The 23,025-nt window shown below is 35.7% G+C and overlaps 1 protein-coding gene across 1 annotated transcript in view; it reads right to left on the bottom strand.

The window, feature by feature from the left end:
• Nucleotides 1–1,923: 1,923 nt before the first annotated feature.
• Nucleotides 1,924–23,025, bottom strand: part of TNKS2 (tankyrase 2) — a 34,573-nt gene continuing 13,471 nt past the window's right edge. The window contains exons 8-27 of the mRNA XM_052798499.1: nt 22,597–22,783; nt 21,543–21,664; nt 20,931–21,022; nt 20,760–20,838; nt 19,549–19,720; nt 18,752–18,831; nt 18,181–18,326; nt 17,599–17,764; nt 17,081–17,300; nt 16,558–16,667; nt 15,677–15,865; nt 14,696–14,948; nt 13,957–14,039; nt 13,263–13,383; nt 10,632–10,729; nt 9,147–9,221; nt 7,976–8,081; nt 6,065–6,251; nt 4,463–4,619; nt 1,924–4,167 (exon numbers count right to left, since the gene is read on the bottom strand). Coding sequence (XP_052654459.1) covers nt 4,105–4,167; nt 4,463–4,619; nt 6,065–6,251; nt 7,976–8,081; nt 9,147–9,221; nt 10,632–10,729; nt 13,263–13,383; nt 13,957–14,039; nt 14,696–14,948; nt 15,677–15,865; nt 16,558–16,667; nt 17,081–17,300; nt 17,599–17,764; nt 18,181–18,326; nt 18,752–18,831; nt 19,549–19,720; nt 20,760–20,838; nt 20,931–21,022; nt 21,543–21,664; nt 22,597–22,783 — 2,706 coding nt within the window. The 3' untranslated portion in view covers nt 1,924–4,104. The remainder of the gene's footprint in view (nt 4,168–4,462; nt 4,620–6,064; nt 6,252–7,975; nt 8,082–9,146; nt 9,222–10,631; nt 10,730–13,262; nt 13,384–13,956; nt 14,040–14,695; nt 14,949–15,676; nt 15,866–16,557; nt 16,668–17,080; nt 17,301–17,598; nt 17,765–18,180; nt 18,327–18,751; nt 18,832–19,548; nt 19,721–20,759; nt 20,839–20,930; nt 21,023–21,542; nt 21,665–22,596; nt 22,784–23,025) is intronic.

The following is a 23,025-nucleotide window of genomic DNA, read 5'->3' as shown; positions in this document are numbered from 1 at the left end:
ATTTCCCAGGTCTAATGTTACTGTTTTGAATTTGCTGCAACTTTCTCCTCCTAAATGTGTGTTCTTCTCAAGAAGAGCTATTTTGAAATCCCCGTAATGTCTACACACCAATGCTTGTTTGCTATTTAACTCAAACATAAGTTGGGAAGTTGATGTACCACAATTATCTTGGCTATTCCTAATAATTATATTAGTTATTCCTACCATAACTTTTCAGTGTTTGTAGAACTTGCCTTTCTTTCTTTACAGGTTATTAGTTCTTTTATTACCTCTCCCCTCCTGTCTTGTCTTCTCTCAGTTACCAACCTTGCCCCTTTTTAGGGCAGAACATGTTAACTTCAAACCAGTCATCTACATGCTTTTTCTATCTTGCTTCTGTTCTGGCTGCCTGCAGCTTTTTCTGATCTAGTGAGCCACAGGCAGAGGGAAGAAACCCCTTGATACTCTCAGAAGTACCCTTGCTTATGCTTGCTGGAGAGGGGCAAGAAGAGGCACGCACCTCCCTCTACACCCTCGACTATAGCGCTTCCCTTGCTGCCACTATGCCCACCTCCTACTGCAACTTCAGTGGGTGCAGGAAAAGCACAACTCCAAGAACCACAGAAGCGCAGACCTCAGTCAGTCTGATTTTCCAGTTCACTGAAGGTAAGAAGGCAGTCTTTGCTGTATTGTTGCATTAGATGAGTACAAATCAAGCCTTTATACTTTTTTACTGTAAGGCAGAAGGCAAGCCACCCATGGGATTCTGTTGTTGTTTTCAGCAAAAGAGAAAACTGTTTTATTACTTCAAGTTCAGGAGACAGGCAGAAGAAGGGGAAATGGCTCCTAGGCTGCAGCACACTCGCTAACAATGGTGGTCTGCCGGAAAAGTCACTTCTTTAACTTTTTCTCAGCTTCCTGGTGAATAAAATAAGTGAGAGTGAGCAAGTGTGTGTATGTGTACTCATACATACACACACATATGTATACACACACATCATGGTGTTTAATGAGCAAGTTCAGGGTAGAAAAGACAGGGACAACTCCTTTTATGCAGTTTTTTCCATTCAAAATTAGAGCCAACATACCTCTTGAACGTGCATTGTATGGATAATCTCAAGTTTTTCAGTTTTATATGACAGAAGAACCTAGCTATATTATTTTTTAATTTCTAAGAACTAAGTTATGAGTAAAGTTTTTAAGAAAAAATCCCTCGCATTTTCAATTTGCTTAGTTGCAGCAGTTGTTTTTATACTAACTACTTAGTTTTTAAAAAACTAATGCAGAATGGAAAGTTAAATTTCATTTTTTTACAACCTAGATTTGTGGAATTTTCAGAAGCAATTCTATTAGAAGTTGTACTCCCAAGATACTTTAAAGATTTTCATCACCCCCGATCTTACTAAACATTTGCTTTCCTGCCCTCTAGTGCTCATACCTATTTAAATCTTCTATACAAGTCTGGTTTTGGAAATCTCCTACCATATAAGTGGTCCTACTGAAATAAAACTATTTACTTATTGGCGATACTACACGTGATCTAAGCAGCACTTTTGCTGTTGCTCATGTATGCATCATCCTGCTACCTATGCAGTTATCTGAAAGGTAAGAATTTTCAGGTTACTTTTCATTTTACAAAACCAACATAAAGCAGTTTTCTTTTTCAGTTTTGGACCATATAATGGAGTTTTAAATGCGTAAATTGAAGCTTACTTCTAGATTTATTATTAAAACATTTTCACTGGTAGCTAGAGCTGTTAGCTATATATCAAACTACAAGTTTCCACAGTATTTACAGTTTTTCATCCACATTAAAAGCTTTTCTATTTAATGCAATTAATTTCCCCCCTCTAATGATGTAGTTTGCTATAGCTTTGTTCATGCTTACATTTAGAACAATGGGTTGACATACTGCATCTGTAATTACTCCCACGCTACCAGAAAACCAGTGAATTAAATTTATTTAGTGTTAAATGGATATGGAATGTTATACAGTACATGTAAAGACACTTCAGGATGAGTAAAGCAGAACTAATTGCACAAGAGATTAAAGATTCACCTCAATAGTCAGTATTATCAAATCATTACAGCTTCCATCTTCAGAGTGCAAGGTATGTCATGCAAAAAAACAGCTCAAAAAATCCCCAAACAGACAAAAACAACATTGTGGTACCACTTAAAATGCTATCATACCACAATATTTTACAAGACATTAAGTGATCATTCATAGAGAATGAAGCATTTTAGCAACAACAAAAAAGTTTTAAACATACTTAACAGATTTTGCATGAACACCAATTCCAGCATTACTATACCTAAGAAACAGGCAACATGCTGGGAGAAAGTACCTAAAAATCAAAGCCTTTTTTATTCATAGCCAATATTACTTTCTGCAAGAGTTATGCAATCTTATTATTCAGATTTCCCACATAACTGGGTAAAGTTCAATACATTTTTACATAGAGCATAATCACATAACCACCACATCAGCAAGACGATTTCATTATCTTGACCACTTACTACATTTAAAACCATGGTATGATAACATGCCCTGCAAACAAATTGTCTTCTGGGATAGTATCCTGTATGTAGAAATATAAAACAACTAAAACATATTCCTAACCACTTTAACCTCAAATGAACTATAATTTGTATTTACATATTTTTGAAATATGTAGGTAAAAACTGCAGATGGAAGAGAAGCAGAATACACAAGAGAGCTACAATAGGGCTGACTGAGCTGATTGCTGCATTCAATAACCCTGAATGAGACTTGAACAGCAGTTTGTACCTTTTGTACTCTTCCTCTGCCCAAGTGGTCTTATATCAGGGCTACTGAAGGCAGCTGCTGCTGTGGAAGAGCTGCTCATCCTGCTTATATACTCCTCACCCAGCCGGCCAGCCACAGGGAGCAGAACCTTGCATCCCAACCAGTTCCACTCAGCCAAAAGCACTGCAGATAAACACACTTCTACACACCTGCTTCAACTACAGCTTGAATGTTAACATGGAAGAAACACAGGAGATGACAGTATGGTTTTTAACATTTCCACGTCACAACACTCATATCCTGAGGGCATCAACAGGTAGATTAATTTACCAAAATAAGCATACAAAAAAGGCCAAGTTGTTTGCCCTCATATTAGGAATAAACTATTTAACTTCCCGGCTTAAATGTAAGCAAGAGGAACTCAAGAAAGACCTCCTTGAGGTTAATTTTCCTACTACATTCAAAGAAAATAATTTACTAAAACTGTAACTTGCAAGGTCTACTAGCCTTGAAGTGAGGATACAGGTTAACTATACCTATAGTTAAATAAAAAACTTCAGAAGACATTTTACAGAAATAAAATATGCAACTCTAGGAAGTAGGTGGAAAAACACTTTAGTATTCAGCTGGAACATTCTATTTTCATAGCCCATCATTCTCAGGAATGTATATTTCATAAATAAAAATACAGAACAAAAATTTGCGTATTCAATCTAAAGTTGGATATTTCTAAACCTCTTCAGATAAAATTTGCTTTCTCCCTCACAAATAAGTGATAAACCCTGAAAAAAAATTGGCTTTTCAAATCTATCGTGCATGAGAAAACACAGATGAACAAACCAACATCTGGAAAAAACATTTTGTACAAGGTTGCAGTTCTAAAACACTTATATTACAAAGCAATGTAAATAAATACCAGGCTAGTACAAAAGCTCTTATTTACAGTTTTACAAATGAAAACGTTTTCAGTGTAAATGCAGTGTTTTAAAGAACACAATATTAGTAAAATGAGTTCCTGTATAGAGCATTACAATTTCTCTTAAATTTCAATGCAGTATTGTATAAAACCATTGTTTCAAGTTAATTTTTGTTTATAATTTAGCACAGCCAAACCCCAGTTTATGCCTGGAATGGTATCTGTTAAAGTGCTGAAAAAGAGGACATTTCTGAAATTTTAGAAAAACATACTGTACATTATTAAAGCTTTATCAAGTCAAAAATGGTATATTTCGTTCACATTTGCTACCGTACCACCTGTGGATGAAATTTTTTCAACAACTCATTGTAATTAAGCGGATGGCAGCCATTGGTATTTTCACATCCAAAGTCTGATGATTTCCCACAAGTAATTTGTCTTAAGCTTCAGTGGTGGCTTCAGGTTTCATAATCTGGTAAGTAATCAAGTATTCTGGATAAGCCTGGAAGAGTGACACACACATTCTTTATTATTACTTCATTTTCTGGATAAATTCAGAATGTTTGCTAGAGAAGGGAAAAAAATATTTATGCCAAAGAAAAAAAAAGGCAAAATGTCAAAGGTAAAAATGCCTCGAGCATTCAGGAAACACCAATCCTTTCACCTGCAACTACAGCTGGAGTTTGTTTTAAGACAAAAGCAAGTCCTAGCACCCTGAAAGTAAGAAAAACACCCAACACACCACACACCTTTAAAAAAAAAAAAAGTCTGAAAAACTAAACCAAAATGCTATTTACCTGCTCCCCTCTGTAGATGACATATTCTGCCAATGCCAATCCATTTACACTGGGTCGCCCAGTAACTGAGTGATGTCCTGGGGGGGAATGAGCCATTTTCATAGCACTGAACTGCAGGAAAGACTTGCCCAGTGTTACACGACAGAATAGCAATTGCCTGTATTAAAAAGGGAAAAAGGACCATGAATACAAAATGCTTGTGAAGCTCCAGAAAGACTTATCTTTGTAATTTGAAACTTTTACTTGAGGAGAATAGTGGAACATTAAAGCCACTTTAGTCACTCTTTGTAGTTTACAAAACTCTGAAGTTCTGTTTTGAAGGACTAAAGTTAAACTCCCTTTGGAAAAGCTCTTTTGCCTGAGGAAAGTTTTGGTAATAACATTGAAAAATGTTTATCTTAATTACTGGAAACAGCATGCTTAACAACATACTCAAAGACTGTCTCAAAGATTGTCACTACCTTTTTGGACTTTTTTTTTTGTTTCGGTTTTTTTAAAAAGTTTTCTGAGGGTGCCCACCTTCCCATCACTCTTACTAACAACATAATTCACTTGTGTTCTAACACTAGATTTGTATCTAACAGCCAAACCAACATCAAGGCCAAGTGCAAACTCTAGGTCAACATGAAACACCTCATACTAACATCTGTCAGTATGTTACGTTGTTTTCTTTATAAAAAGACAGAACAAGGGTACTTATTTCTTTACATATGTACTACTGCAATGGCAATGGAATCTCAGCATTTTTGCAGACCAATGTTATGTACTATGTTGCACAGCCAAAACCTTTGCTTTTCTAACTCTTCACACAAGACAAATTAAAAAAACTTCTTATTCAAAACTTCAGAAAGCATGAAAAGACTCTGACATCCCCTATAACTCTAGATTATTCTCTTCATTTGAGTGCCAGACAAGAGTAAGCAATATGAAAAGGGGTAGAGAAGACTCAAGGAAGGAAACTGGAAGATGACCTTATCCCTGTGATACCAATGCAAAACAGTATGCACACAAACATGCAAAATATTCTCCTGGTTGAAATGATGGCCACTATCACAATTAACTGCATGACTTAAGAGTAACTTCATTCTGAACTGATGGTGTCAATCAGACATAACAGGTGTTCTGCAGAAAAGTGGATTTAAGAACTCAGTGGTAGAGAGTCCACAAATCGACATCTGTATTTTAGTGCGTGAAGCAGCAGTGACATGGGGGCTGACTGTTATAAAGTACATCCTCCTCAAAGAAATACAGTATCTGAATTATCACTGAATTTCTTCTTTCTCTATAACAGGCCATGGGCTAAACCCTCATATTGCTGCATCTTTTACACAAGCACCTAACAGATCCTCTTCACTCGCTGGCTACATAAATCTGATTTTTACAAGTTAAGGGCAAAGGTTTGGTTAAATGCACTGAAGATGGTTGAAGGTTCTTTAAGACTTAAATATCAAAGTTTTCTGGAAGTCTTTATTAAGTCCAGCCTATAGAGAGTGCTGAGAAGGTTTGGTTACCAAGTAAATCTTTCTTCAGAGAGACTCTGCTGACTTGATGATCTATGACACAATACACAAAGGCAAAATCAGATTCTTCTGAAGAACTCACCTGTGGCAAACATAACAAGATCTATCTTTGTGAATTGGACATCCAGTGCCACCTCCAATTCCATACACATATTGATTGCTTTTGGAAGAATTTTCAGCAAAATAAATCCCAGCTCCAAACATGCCACCTATATAGGCATGTCTCTCATCAAAGCCTTTGTGAATGATTGCATTCACAAATGGGGACCCTAAGAGAAAGGAAGTAAAATACTGAAAATACAGTATACAGATTTTTGTAGGTGTCACAATTCAATCATCCATTCCCAACTTTTTTTTGTACAGTTTTTCTACACATACAAGGAAATCAATCTCCAGAAATTCTGACCTCAGATTTACACAGCCAATTTGCTACAAATGACAGCAGCTGGTAAGCGTACATTTTCAAAAAAGATTTACAAAAGATAGTATCTGAGACAACTCTTGCTGCAAGAGAAGGCTCTATGAATCTGCACTCCCTTTGGCAGGGCTGCCCAGGGAAGTGGTTGAGTCACCATCCCCGGAGGTATTCAAAAAGCCAGTGGACAGGGTACTCCAGGGCATGGTTTAGGGGGCATGGTTAATGGTTGGACTTGATGATCTTGAAGGTCTTTTCCAACCGAAATGATTCTATGATTCTATGATTCTAACCAAGATTCACTGAATGAATTGCTACACATATCCTGTCTTCTTCCTAACACTAAGTAGATTGCATTTAAAAAGCAATAAATGTAAACCAATCTTTGTTTACTTGTAATGGTCATAAAATTTAGCCTTAAAGAATAATCTATTCAAATTCTGCACCTCAAGACACCCGATACCCATTAATTTTCACAAAAAGTGCAGGTATTTTTTAGTAAGGATTTTTATAACGGTATATATAAATATGAAAGCACCTTTAGAGAAAAGCTGTTCTAAGAGAACATGGCATTTCAGTGTTATGTTGGGAATTATAGTGAAAATAATCCAAAGCCTTATTGTCCAGCCTAAAGATGATAAAACCGTATATGAAGCAGAACATTCCAGATGAGAATGAGAAAAACCTATGAAAATCACTCATCATTTTCTGCAAGTGGCATACGTGGTTAAAGACATATGTTAATGCTTAAAAAAATTATATAAACTAAAGACTTAAAAACAAAACCAAAAAACCCCCACCCCAAACCACAACACTCATAAGGCATTAACTGCTTTGTTCCAGGGATAATTTTCTTATTATCTAACTAATTTAAAAGACCTTCCTTTAAAGTTAGGTCATTCCATTAAGAGGCCATTTCCTCTTACAGGGAAAGTCAAAATACAGGATTTAGATATCTGCAAGTTTGGGCAAGCAGTTAATTATTGTGTTATTGCTGCTTCCAACAGTAATGTATTATGTTGGGAACTATGTAGCTTTCATTGTAAGGATGTACTGTGAACTTGCTTAATTTGCTTGTCAGGACAAACTATGTATTTGTGCACAGGAGAGCTTTCAATTGGCTTTAATTAGCTAAATATAAGCTATCTTTTCTGGAATGATGAACAAGAACTAACTTATCAAATTATAAAAACAAGAAAACAGAAAAATCCCACCCCAAACAACCCACAGCAGAATAAAGTTTGACCCTTAATCATTTTGGTCATACAGTTGATGAAACAGAATTAGTAATTTAACCAAGAAGGAGGCACACCCTTTAATCTCCATTCATAATTGCTAAAATGTTTTAGAACTTTGAAGTCTCCTTTAGGGAGAGACAAGGAAATGCAAATTTCAGAAGAAAGATGCAGTGCATTATATGTCCCCATTGTGACATATACAAACACTTGTTCATATAAAAATGCAAAACCTAGAACTTATTTCCATTGAGAAAATTTACTTTGTTTGAGTCAGTGGAAACCCTCCAATAAAGAGTGTTGATGGTGAAACGAGTTCATAAGGTGCATTTCAATATCTCACCATGAAACAGCATCCTTTCATTAGCATGGTTATGATTCTCTTCAGAGACCTCTTTCCTCCTGTGAGTGTATCTCTCCCATAGTTTTTTGTTGCACACTTTCTGAATCTGAAACAGTCAAAATGTAAGTTCCACCCTGAACCTGAAAACTTGTTTGCTATACTTGACAGATGTTTAACCTACAGCAGCTGTACCACAGTACACTTACACTGCCACTTAAACAAGAATACTTTCCTTAGAACTCAGTGAAACACAAATTCTCTAACTTACCCTGCAGAAGTTGATTGTTGTAGCATAACTTAAGTAAATCATAATTATATACTTAAATAAGAATCAATTAATTTTAAACACCTGTTAAGCAATACTTCTTAATTTAAATTTAGCAGGCTTAGTCACAATTCCCCTTGAGTATCACTCCAAAGGTAGCTTGATGCCAAACCACCAGTAGAAAGATCATCCAGTAAATTAAGAAGAATCTTCCACAAAGACTTCTACACACTTTTAAAAGAAAGTAAATTATGTACTCTCTGCAGAGGTATGCTGGACATTGGCAAAGCCTTATGCATGAAGATACAGCATATAAATTCTACTGGGGAAACTGTAACATCAGTTTAGAATAAAACTTAGTAGTACTTACTTGCAAATCAAAATCTCTATCATTTTAATGAAAATGACCATTTCTTGAGGGGGGAAAAAAAATGCAAACCAAAATTCCACTAAATTACTTAAAGCAAGATTATCTACTGCCTGGTGTTTTAAGCTGCTTTGGCATTAAATCAAGCCAAAATAGGTAAGCTTACTTCCATGCTTCAATCAAGAGTTTTGCTTTCACATCTTCTGTTTTTTCCCCTGCTACTCCTTCAAAAGAACCCTTTTGTTTCCTAGAAAACCTTCTATCTTTTTCTTCAAACATTCTGCAGTTTTCTGTGAGGTCCTTCTATGTCAATTTCTTATGAAATTTCTTAATGACTATCAACCCATAGGCAGTTTTTCCATATAATCTTATTCTTTGAATTCCCCTAGAAGATGGTCTTTTTCTTGTGCATGCCTCAAAACAGCACATCTTACCACATTATGGAACTCAACAAACAAATGCAGAACATTTTATGGACATTTTATTTTCAGCCAAAACTCTAAAGGTGTAACCATCTACCATAAAAATGCAATAGCTACCTTTAAGATGTTGTATCTATTGAAGACTCCACCAGCATGTCCTCCATCTCTATGCTCTCGGACAGTACTCTGCATCTGAAGATTGTGAATTTTAAAGATCGCTTTGTTTCAGAACACATTCAAAACACATACCCTTCACACAGTCAAATAATCAATAGAACTAATTCTGTCTTAAAAAGATAATCATACAACAAATTTTTAGGTAATGACTATATGTTAAGTAATGCCAGAATTTGTGGATGCACATGAACAGGTTTAATGATTTCTTTAAAAAAAAAAAACCCAACAAAAAAACGTATCTTGAATAGTCCATGGTCTAGTTTTCAAGTTGAAAAAGATTGTCACTAATCTATTTAGAATATTGTTTCTTCAGAATTTTGTCACATGTGATTACGACACTTTGGAAGGTAGTGACTTAAAACTGTGTATAACAGGCAATCGGTAACACAGAATTTATAAGTTATATCAAAGAGCTTTTCTATATAGCAGAGGTTTTAAAAATGCTACAAGCAGTAATAACGTAAGTAAGAAAAAAATTATGGACATCATGAGCACAGATTATTAGTGGTGGAAAGTTGGAAATCTGAAGTATCCTTATGCAAGTTTTTCTTAGGCTTAGAGATGTTTATTGCACTGTTAAATTGCCTAGCAATATGTGAAATGTATATTGGCTTTTGCAAAACGAGAACACTGAAATTTGCCTAACTACTGCATAAGCTACATCCCGAAAGGATGTTTGCCTCACTGCCACTAAATTAGGCCTTAACACGGGAAATATGTAGTTAATATATTCCAGGCATCAATTGTATTTTATAGTTTGCAGGCAATAAATGGGCACAAGCAGAATATGTAGTTTCTTTTGATGAGATAAGACATCCTGTAACTCAAGTAATTAAAGGATGTGTAGATAGATTTGTGAAAACATAGAAAAACAGACATATGGACTCAAGGACGAGTAAAATTGAGAACACAAGTAAGAAGATAAGGAGTGATTTGTTAGCATGAGAACAGCATTTTGGGGGTCAAAGATTATTTGACATGAAAGATACAAGAAGAACAAAGGAAAACCAGGAGTTTAATGTGAAAATATTAAAAAGTGTGACTGGAGGAAAACAACAGGGTGAAAAGTGCAGCCAGAGGAAGACTACTGACTTCATCCCTTGCAGATCCCTGAAGGTCCCTCCGAAACACAAGAGACGCGCGCAAGGGGGGGGGTGGTCTGGGGTGGAGTTATGTTAATAGATACCTGAAATATTAAAATAACCCCTTTGAAATACCACAAACACAGTGTATAAAAAGGCAAGTTTGGGTATAACCGGCGCGCCTCTGGTTTTGACCATGCGCTCAGCGCTGTTTGCCTTTGTTCTGTAATAAACTTGTAAAATTCAGGAAATTCAGCGTGAGTGCATTTCTCACACAATACTTCTTTATTTACTTCTTTACTAGAAATAACAAAAATACTGAGAGACTACAAAGAAAGCATACCTCTTCCTCTACTGATTGAAATTCCTTATCTTCAGTGGAAAGATCTATGAGAATAGTTCCACTACCAGAAGTATTTAGAGTCAGGTATGGGTTAAGTCCTGTGAATATAACAAAAGACAACAACAGTTTCAGAAACTGGTTTAAGACTGCTGACATGGAATGATAACCAGTAAGAGATTTTTCTTTTTAAAGGGACCATTTTCTCAGAACTCAGTTTACGAGATGAAGAGGTCAGCTGCTAAAGGCGGCAGAGATTACCAATGACTTCAACTGCGTTCCATCAGCCACATACATTTTCGTGGATGTCAAAGTGTGATCCCTCAAATAATTTCGTTAGCTTCAAACAAACTTTTTCAGCATCTCTGTCTATAACCTCTACCCATATGTTACCATGCATACACTAGAAATGCCATGACAAGCACAGCAGCTGGGTCTGGATGCAGATCAACAGCAATCATATTCATTGATCTGTGGATACTGATCAATCATTCTCTCAACAAGAATAAACATTTCAAACACACTAACTCATTTGTCAGTGCTTAGCTCAGTATGTTAATGTGCACGACAGGGAAACTATATGTAAGCAGTTGCTTACTTAAGAGTTCATTTCAATTCTAGGCAGTGAAAACAGTGAGCAACCTGTCCCTATACAGAGTCCATGACTACTGATGGCAATGGCATCACGAACAAGAGAATTGACTTGAAGTGCTAATTCAGTAGGAATATTTTCCCCATGGATCGTGCAGAAAGAGCTGACAAAAGAACTAAGAGAGTCTGTGAACCTAAAAGGCCTGAGCCTGATATCGAATGCTTAACGGATATTGAATGCTTATAGGAAACTTCTCTATCATTCCAAATTAAAAAAAAAATTGTAATTCTACACAGAATCCATTGTCAATTTACATACAGACTTCAATCACAACTGGTAATTAATGGGAATGTAAGTTATTACTGGACACAAGAATACAAAGACAGTGCGCATCAGGTGTCTTTTTGCCCATGGCCTTCCCAGACAACTAGCAGGTGACCAGAGTTAGATGCTGGGTCTGTCATAACCTCTCTAGAAAGGAATAATGTGGGGAAAAGGGAAATTACAGATTCATCCACAGTCAGGAGCCTCACGTTAGCAGTGTGCAACTGGAATAGAGTGTTCAGGAGCAAGAAACTCTGGCAAGAAAGCACCAAAATAAAGCTCTTCCACAAAAGCCCTACTAACCTCAAAATAATGGCTATACTGTGCTCAGGAAGAGATGTTAAAATACCTATGCCAACATACTTGAGTGCAAGAGCACAACGGCAAGATACAGAAAATTGACAAAACAACTGAATGACAACAATCCTCTTTGCTCCAAAAACACAGCCTAGAAAAAAAATCAAAAGCTGTTCAAATATTCAGTTTAAGTACTTATGGCTGTGGTTAATGTTACAAATGAAGATGTCAGGCCTTTTATGGCAAGACAACAAGAGTCTAGAAAGAAAGGGGGATGGGAGTGGTGAAGGATTTAGATGTTTGACATTTTGTCTATATACAGACATATTAAAATATGTACAAATATACATATGTTCAAAAATACATCAGTCCTACTTGGAAGGCAAAACCAGTATATCATTACTGGTTGTGTAAACTTAAACAGGACGTGAGGTTGAAATGACACCTTAAAGGTAACTTCTATCCAAAATAGTCAATGAAACTGTCAAAAAACATCTGACAATTAAGAGAAAATTATGAAGATTCGCTTAAATACTTCATTACTAGGAAAAGGATTATCTTAAGGGTTGGTTAATACTGTTTTAAGGAGCAAAAATAATTTAAAGCTTAGCATAGAGACTCTCATCACTATGGAGTGCAGATTTTAGAATGAGAACTCACAGATGGTGTCTCAAGAGGGAAAAAAATCCTACCAATTCTAAATAATTTGTTCAATTTCTATGAAACACAGCAAAACAATAGTAAGTGATGTTTCAGCGAGACAAGGAGGAAAAAAGGTTTGGGTTTTTTTGTCTCTTATGCAGCAATAGTTAAATGAAGCATACCATTCCCAGGATTGTGCTGGTATCAACAGTGCTGCACAAATAAAGAGGCTTTAGCATAAACTTCAGTACAAGCTGAAGCTGTTAAACAAAGAAATTATGTTAATTTTGGTTCACTGGAAGCACACCAACTCTATTTTTAAAGAAAAGTATATATAAGAATTTCAGCTGGCTTTCTGAGAGAGCAAACACAGTATTCTTTTGCAGAACCCAATGGAACAGCACATAACAGGCCCTAACCCATCAACAGACAATGTGCTCTGCTCTCCAGAGTGCTCCAATGAAGATAAATACTCCCTACCTCAAAAAGTTTACAATCATTTTGCACTAGATCTACACTTTACCTAAGGAAACACAAAACAGTGATCACGAAGGGAAAAAAAATAAATTACAGAACTGAAAGGCAAGATTCACAGTAATTCACAGCACAAATAAATGTTTCAAGTCAGAAGACATTCTTATCATCTGAAGTGCCATTTTCTAGGACAAGTTTTATTATCAATTCTTTTTAATGAGATACAATTTGGAATAATCTAAAGCATCTACAAAAATGGATTCTATAAAGGCAGTGTTACATACTAATTTGAAACAAGTATATACCTTGCTGTCCAGAAATGAGTCTTTCAACTCCTTTAATGATTTTATGCCTATGGCCATAAGCATTAATTCCAATTTCCTTCAATTCTTTGTGTCCCATTTCAACCAATACATCCAGTGTTATCTATAATGAAAGCAACATCATTTTTTTGTACAATGGCATAAACAGACTGGAACAGCTGCCAATGACAGTGAAAATACACCTCACAATTGTTGAGATAAAAAGCAAGTGTGAAAAGAACATGAACATTAGAGACTTTAGTGTATTATTCTCGTACTTTACTTTTACTCAACTGTTTTCTCCAAACTTTTGTCTTTAAATAAATATGCTACAAACTACAATTATGTAACTCATATTGCTTGCAAGGATCATGTTTCTGATTGAGAAATACAATTTTCTAGATGTATTCAAGCCAATAGATACAAAACCAGAAACTACTAATCAACACTAATTATTTACACCACTGAAAGGAAACATGCCTACACTCTCAAACTGATATAGACATTATTGCCCCCATTTTTTTTATATACACACACATATTTTAATATATATTTATATCATGTATCAATTAAAAAATCCTTTCCTTTATTCCACTCCTTTTGACATTCACATCTGTCTCATTACATTATTCTAAACAGTCAGTATTTATTCTCTTGCTTTCTAGCTGAGTATCTGGAAATAAATATAGCTACTTACCTGTTCTCTCTCAAATATGTCAATTAGATGTTCAAGGCCAAGGTTCCGCACAAACTGATTTATGCTAAAATCTACACCTGAAACTGGGTAAAAAGAAAAACTCACAATGAACATTCATACACGTATTGTAAAATAAAGTATACACATCTTACACTGTCTGTGGCAATAACGAGAGAGACAGAAATTCCTGGTCTTCTGAAGATGGGGAATAAATATCTATATCACTAACCAGTGGTAACTATTACTTAATCTACACTAGTACTCTTAAGATTTCTACCCCTCCCAAGAGCAGTATTTGTGCTTCCACAAGACAAGCAACTAACTAACTACCAGAAATGCATGTTCAAATAGAAAATATTTTGAGAACTCAAACGTTATAGAAGTAACCTTTTCCAGATATCTGATCTAAGAACAGCCTCTTAGAAACTAGATAAAGTTTGTAGTAAAATACTGCTTGGTATGGAGCCAAATTTAATTCGACTTCTCTTTTAAAACACAATTCACCATTTTGGTTCTGTACAACAAAAATGTACAACATTTTAAAGATTCTGTAAGGGGAAAGTAGTAAAAGCTCATACAACGAGACTTTTAGACTTCTGTTCCTCATTAACAACATCATAAGGAATAGGGATACTGCATATGTCATAGTAACTGTGCATGTGTGGGAAACTTCACACTTGGGTATTCTTTTTACCATATGGTAGAAAATGTTATTCATTCCTAACTGAGAAAGCCTCACCTTCTTTTTTCTCCAGAACAGTAGTTCCCTCTGCACTGTTTGTACCAACAACAGAAGGAAGTTCAGAAAAACTACCAGACAAATTGTCAAGACTACTTGCAGCAGACAGACTGGATGGACTGGATGGAACAGAAGACAGGGAATCAGCTGTAGAACCTGTAGTCTGAGACACACTTATAACCTGAGGTTTGTAGCAAGTCGGTAAGGCAGAAGGAGGCATTGCTGCTGTCAATAATGCACTGACATCATCTGCCTAAAAGCAGAAAACAACTTATTAAAACAGCAGAACACTTTTACTTTTCCTGGAATGCGTTATCATTATTTGAGACCCCTAAAGTATACTGCAAAACAAATAAATGCATATTGGAAAAATATGCATTTTACAATGCAGTTTACAAATGGCCTTTTGTGCCAACAGCATACATGAAACTGAAAAATGTTTATAAATAAAAACTGTACTAAGATAAAAAGTAGACTTCAATATTTCTAAAAAACTTTAGGGACAATTAAACAGAATTCATTTTCTAGGAAAAATGAACAAAAGCTTCTACTGACAACTGGAATTTATGCAACAAAACAGTTACTTTGAGTGTAACTTTGAATTGTATTATAAAACTTAGCAAGGAAACACCCAAAAACTTAACAGCCAGGTAGTTTCCTAAATTTATGTTGCTACAAAGTTTGCTTACATTTTATTGCCACAATTTTTGTATTAGTCAAGCTATAAGTACCTAATTAAAATGAATTCCTTTTGTTCCCCCCCTCCCCCTTCTTGAAATAAGAAGTCTTGGTCAAGAAAATATTTAAATGTTTATAAATGCTCTACTGACTTTCCTTACCAGGCACGTATAAACACCAGAGAAACCACAGTACTTTAAATTTTGCAGAAGTTGCCATATTACTATTTCTTTTTTTAAGTATAGTTTTTAGATGAGCTGCCACAAATGGCACAGATTTCCCAAGAAGAGCCCCATCACTTACAGTGACCAGGTCCAATGGAGTTTGTCCTTCTTGATTTTTCAGAGTAGGATCAGCTCCATGTGCCAGTAACAAGGCACAAAGCTGTGTCCTTCCTTTCTGAGCTGCTTCATGCAGAGGTGTGAAAGCCCATTTATCCGTAGCATTCACACATGCATTATACTTTATAAGTAAAGCTGCTACATCAACATGCTGGAAAATAAAACATCTGTTAAATTCCAAGGTACCACAGTGTATTAAACTAACTCAGAACTATTACTGATATTTCTCTGTAATCCTCATTATGAATTTTCTTAGAATACATTTACTTTTTAATTATGGTTAAAAAAAAGTATTAAAACAAGGTGTTTTCTTCCTCACCTATAACATATCAGTAAAAAGTTAAGATTTCTTCTCTTGTGAAAAAAGGACAGACTACAACAGAATCCCAAATCCAGGGGAATCTGAAGGAAAAAAGCCCAAATTTGAACTTCCAGTTTGGAAAGTACTCCAACTGATTTGATTAAAGACTTGATCCACGAAGTCCACAAAAACAATTAGTGTCTCAACACCAGCCAAATAAAAGAAAATGAGATCTTGCTGATAAAGTTTGACTGGCACAGGTAAGGAAATGCATTTTATGGAACACCTTTCAGGCTGCTGGCTTTCTAAGCATTCATGTTCAGAACTCCAACCATGATTTTACAAATTCAAGAGAGTCTTCACCTATACAATGAGCTGACTATGATCAAATTATTTTTTTGTCTTTTACAAATAAGGTTACATTACAACTCAATGGCAAAAGCTTTCTAGGACTATGGGCTCACAATGCTGTCAATGAAATGTATCGCTTTTATTTATTTTTTTAAAAATAAAGCAAGCCTCAAAAAGTTTGAGATATTTACCCCATAAGATGCTGCATTATGCAGAGGAATCAAACCTCCTTTATCCTGTGCATTCACATCTGCTCCGTGCTGTAACAGGTACTCTGCAACCTCCAAATTGTTGTAACCAGCTGGAAGGTTGCAAAAGGGACAGAATAAATAGAACATATTAAAAAACCCCATCCTTAACAGGCTGTAGAGAAGTAGTAATTCACTTAAATTACTTGAAAGTTAGGATGTCAATCCCAGTGAAGACAGCATATTACCTATTAGTGAGGACAGCTTCACCCTATTTAAGAGTATTTGGTTTTAAACCCTCTGTCAATAAACAATAAAAGACCCGCTTGGCTACAGAGAATAGGAAATTAAATTCACTAAAGTTAAACAGTTTAGAAGAGGAACATAAGATCAATACGCATAAAATACTTTAAGAGAAAACATGGAATCCTGTAGCTTGAGGCTACACTTCAAAGTTGCTTAGACATAGAAAGTTCAGCCACGGTAACTAGTAACTCTGATCAAACCAGTTAATTAAAACACTGACCTGCTAAATGTAGTGGTGTTGAATGCCGTCCTTGCGTGTCCCGACAGTTGACATTGTCAGGTGAACACAGCTTTTTTACTCGGGCCAAACAACCCTTCTTTGCAGCATCTAGTAGAGCTGCATCTCCTCTAAGTAGGTCTTGAATATCAGTATCACCATCTTTAACGAGGTCTAGAGGAGTATTTCCATCTCTGTTTTTCTTTGTAGGGTCAGCTCCATGCTGTGCACAAAAACAGGTGGTAAGTATGTAACCAGAATAAACAGGTTGCATCTTAGGCATCTTACACCTTATTGAGCAAATATTCTGACACACACTTGAATCCTTCAGAGAGATTTCCATTTACTGTGTGAGAAAGGACAACGTAGTTGCTAAAAGTATCCCTTTTACTGAAAATATACATTTAACTGCAATCATTTAGAAACCACAAAACACAAATCAATTTCTCAAAGAAGTCCAATCACATTTCAGACTGAACAAGAGGGAAAAGAAAGTAACCTCTATCCAGCATATGTAATACCTGTAACAGGAGTTTGCAAATCTCATATTTTCCTTTTGCTGCAGCTTCATGCAAGGGAGTGAATTTCCACAAGTCAGCTACATTGACAACTGCACCATGTTTAACCAGCAGTTCTGCAACTTCATAGTGACCATATGAGCAAGCATTATGTAAAGGGACAAGTCCTCTGGAAACAATTAAAAAAGAGAAAAATTCTCTTAAAAAATTGGGTCTTTTTTCACAAAGTGATATAAACTTAAAACATAATGCACCTTAAACAATCAAACTATGTTTTTTTAAATTTTCCACAACAGTCTAATGCAGTAGGATTATCTACCGCCAAAGTAGTAAAAATGCAATCAGCAGTGGCACTTAAGAGAAGTAAAAACACAGGGCCAGATGAATTCTTCACACTCTAGTCTCAAGTACTGCAAAACGCTTTTGTGGATATTCTGAACTTCTTCATTCTAACAGAATTTTCCATGAAAATAAAAATAATTCAATGTCTGAAGAAAGATGGGATACTTATCAGCTAGCAACATTCAAGAGCTGACAGGTATCAGCAATTACAATTGCCACGAAAATATATACTTGAGTATTTACCCCTTATCTTTTGCATGCACATCAGCTCCATGCTGAAGAAGATATTCAACAACGGATACCCTATTATATCCAGCTGCAAAATGAAGTGGTGTAGACTGACGTCCTTCAATATCTCTGCAGTTCACACTTTGAACTGTACATAGTTTCTGTGAAATCCCCAAAACAAAACATACATCACTATATATAGTGCTGGCACACTTTTAATTTAGTCATAAAATGTTGTTATACACATCTAACTTTGAAAAATTTTTTTCATTAAAAAGTTTATTTCTTCATTTATTTTCACATAAACCCTTTACTTTTCACAGATTGTCCCCCAAGAAAAAAAAAATTAAATACTCCCTCCTCCCAAATCCACACCTGTGAATTCTTATTTATGCTTTTTATATAAGACAAGCTTCTGGAGGTGGTGAACATTACATTTTTGTCATCTGTGATATTTGTGCAACACAAAGGTTTTAGGACAGCGATCACAACTCTAAAGCAGTCAATGAAGGGCTATTTGCTTGTTTTGAGAAATTACAGTTCGGGATATAACTCCCTCTTATTTTTAGGACAGGTTTAAGCTTACTTTTACAGTATCCACATCTCCAGCCTTTGCAGCCTCCAGCAACTGTCGATCTGCATCAGAATTACCTAATGGGATACCTTCTGCAAAATAAATGAGGTTGCATGACAGGTAAGTATATGTAGTTGAAGGAATTTGTTAAGACAGGAAATCATTTGAGTATTTCAAGGATTTCCCTTAAAAAAAGTTAACCAATTATACACAAGTTCTGTCTTTTCTTACTATCTGCAACTGTAGCTATCAGCTCTAACAGTGTTTGCAAAGTTGCCTTTAGCAACATGCTTCCTATCCATTCTGAAGTACTGTGGAACCAACTAAACATTCTTATTTCAGTTTCAGAATTGGACTATATCAAGAAGCTTACCTATATGTATAATGCCCAAACCTTACTCTTTATAATCCATGTACCCTGTTGCCTCTGCTCACAAATGCAAAGCAGCCATTTTTTGCTTTTGAAACTCATTTTCTACTTGCAAGACATCCCCCTCCCTACATCAGGATTTTTCCAAAATTATTCCAGGTGGCTACACCATGAAACATTCTGAGCACCTCACAATCTGTGTAGCTGAATACTAGAGAGTAAATGATATTGTTAATTACACTTAGAGCTGGCACTCTCCCTGTGCATGTGGTTATGGAATAAGAACTGCACAACCCAGTACTGCCTTTTGCAGAAAGTACTTTTTTTTTTTTTTTTTTTGGACTTGTGTTCACTGTTATTTCTTGACAGCACTTGAAACAGCAAGTAGAATGAAGCACAACATTAGTTCAGACATGGATTGTGAATACATCAGTTGTACCTTGTAGTAGCTGTTGCACACTTTCAGTCCCCATTTGTAAGGCTGTAAAGCCCTGCAGAGACACAATGGAAGGATCACATCCAGAACTCAACAGCAACCTGCACGTCTGAAGATGACCACAATGTGCTGCTCTATGAAGAGAGGTCTGGCCAAGATTATCTAACGCATTAACCTAAAAATAACACAGACAAGAAATACCACCACCAAAACTTAATATTAAAGCTGTTTTCATTGCTGACTGGGAGAGTTTCACAAGTAATCTTCTTTCTTTAATTAAAGGAATGTATTCAGCATATTTCCGAAGGTCATGACATTTCAAAAGATAAAATTAAAAAAAAAAAGCAGTTCATGAAGTTATAATTACATATACTGAGGAAGAACAGTCCCCTTTTAGAGGCATGTGAATAATCCAGCGTAAATAAAGTTACAGCTATTTTACCACATAAATAAGTAGGCATCATATTTTGCTCATGGCAGCACAAGTCCTCAGTGTCAACATGTAGAACAGCTTCTACCTGCATTGGCTTATTGTGGTTTTTCAGATTGAGGACTTTCTACGTGTTTCAGTCAAGGAGTATTAAACAATTTAAAACTCTGCACACAAAGGTTACTTGTATTCCTTACTGTTCCTCTGGTTTTGATCATTGCTTTAGAAACTTCACAGCAGTCAGGCTGTATTCAAATTTCCATGAGAGAGAGATTCAACTCCTAGTTTTGGAGGATTCAAGCATTACAGAGAGCATCTCCTTTCCACCTTTTTTTTTTGTGGAAATTTGAACTAAACACTGTGTTACGATTTAATATTTTGCCTTCACTGTAATTTTCACTGCATACAACATCACATAAAGTCTACCTGTTATACCAGTCTAGCTTCTTGTCATTCATATATATCCCCTACTTTTTTTTTCCTTAAGCATTTCATTACTACTGCTGGACAATGAAGCACTGAATAAGACACTCTACAAGCTTTCAGTTAGCAGCGAGAACTACATCCGCACTTCTTATAAAATAGGACCAAGACAACGATGGTGCCTCAATGTATAGGATTGTACTGATGGATTGATGGGCTATGTCTTAAGTCCATAAATCTAGAACCTTCCAAAATGAATTATTTTACAAAAGTCTGTCTACTCAGCTGTCCATTCTCATGGTATGAAAACCTATATAGCAGGCAAAACTTAACAAAAAAAAATATGAATAGTAACTCATACCTTAGCTTCATGTTTCACAACTACTTCAACAACATCATTATGAGCCTTTTCTGATGCCACATGCAGAGGAGTCAAGAAGCTTTAAAAAAAAAAAAACAAAGAATAATTAAAAATGTATTTTTCAAAATCTTCTAAACAAACACTTAGGAGTATTCATTTGTAACCACTCACTCTTTTGTTTTTTCATTGATGTTGGCTCCTTTCCTTAGCAGCAATTCACATACTTGTTTTCTCTTAGGATATGGAGACGCAGCAGCACAGTGCTGAGAACATTAAAAATTGTATCATTAACAACTAGCTAGCGATATACAGGTTTTACTGCTTGCTGATCAGTTAAAAGCTGGCAGTTAAAAGCTGATTGTGTGCAAAGTCAACAGAAAAAAAAACCCAAACATGTAGAAGCTTACTAATTTGGGAGATTCCACATGGGCCTTTGGATTTACTCTGGTATTTTCCAGAGCTCCCTCTCCAGTAATTGCTGGAAATCTTCAAGCTTTACAAACAAAGCTAACATACGTAGCTTGCTGTTGCTTAAAACTAGGCTATTCTACAGAAAAACAGTCATTTAGACAACCTAAATTAAACAGGCAATTTAGATTAGTCTTAACATTAACCTTAAGAATGAAATATTAATCAATGTTATTTGTTTAACTAGACACTGGATATTCCAGATTGGTCTGAATTCACTGTTTAACACTGAAATTTTTAGTTCTAAACTATTACCTAGCATGTTTAGGTCAGCCACAATATACGCAAAATAATTAATAAATCCTGAGATATTACCAATGCTGTCTCATGTGTTTGAGGATGCTTGAAGTTCACTGTCTCCAAAGAAAGATGTTTCTTTATACGAGCTACATCTGATTCTCTTGCAGCCTGTAGCAGTGAGTGACCTTTGAATTCATCTTTAAAAAGAAATAAATACATACCAGAAGGTTACACTCCTTAACTCAAGAAGGATCAAGAGGATTGTTTCTTTCAGTTAGATAAAAATACTCATTTTATTCAGCAGACATTTCCAACTCAGACTTAAGCTTTTACATCACTTGACAGAACTTGTTAGCTAAGTCAAAACACTACAGGAATGTGCTTTGTTTCTAATTCAAAGCCAGAGATATCCAAACTGGCTGAACAAGATATATTTCACTCACCACCGTTCTAGGTTCCACTCTTTGCATATGTACCAATTCCAGCATACATAAATCTCTATTTCTGGCCTGTCTTTGGAAAACCATTTATAGATGCTAACATGAAGTCTAATGTAGTATTTACTGATAATTTTTGTACATATGCCAGGAAGTTATTGTTTGACCACTCAAGGACAGAATTTCAGGGCATTCTTTTCAACTCCTTAAGTTTGCTGGACAAAAATCAATGCCTTTCATCAATTTCTTTGAACTTTCAGCGACTGTGGCATACTCAAACATATTCAGCATTCTAAACAGTTATGTTTTTTCTTTTCTTTTCCTCAAACAAAATACAGTGGAATAAAAATGAGTATTTCAACAGTCTTGATGCCATGACAGGAGCAAGTATGGAAAATGAAAGTGTACTGGCAAGGTTGTGAGGGAAAGCGTGTATTCAGGGAAGAAAAGCTACAAAACCCATCACAACCACATGACTACAAAACTGACAATAAAATTATTTTAAATGCCTACATTCAGAAAATCTAGCAATCTCAAATTATAAACAGTGAAATGTACTGTCCAACATTGCACAATTAATTGCTTGGAAAGTGTAAGCATTTTCCAAATTGATTTCTGGCAGGTCACTGACTAGGGAACTTAAGTACACATTACAATCTATAACTGTAGAACTGATCTCACTTTATACTCACATGCTAATCGTTCTTTTAATTGGGGTGTTGGAGCCAAATCAATGGTGCTTTTGTTGTGACAGTTCAACAGTGTTGGGTCAGCACCATAACTTAACAAAAGAGAACATACTTCCACCCTGTTCTTAGAAGCTGCTTCATGCAGAGGGGTGAATTGCCACAGATCCATTGCATTCACACATGCTCCATGCTTGAAAGGGAAAGGGGTAAAAAAGATGCAATATCAAAACCAGATCATTAAAAAAAGACTTCTGTCATTAGTTTCAATGCAGTAGACTGTTAAAATAAAAATCAATGCTTGTATGCAAACTGTATCCAAGACATTCTCCAGACATTCATTTTCAATATAACACAACATTTCAGCACATTGCAGTTTTTAATCCTCTAGTGTCTCACAGGTACATTCAAAGCAGCCATAGGCAGGCTAGTCTC

The sequence above is a fragment of the Harpia harpyja genome, chromosome 10 (genome assembly GCF_026419915.1).
Source record: "Harpia harpyja isolate bHarHar1 chromosome 10, bHarHar1 primary haplotype, whole genome shotgun sequence".
Lineage (NCBI taxonomy): Eukaryota > Metazoa > Chordata > Aves > Accipitriformes > Accipitridae > Harpia > Harpia harpyja.
Note: the sequence above shows the minus strand (reverse complement) of the source record. Positions and strands in the feature narration are given on the sequence as shown.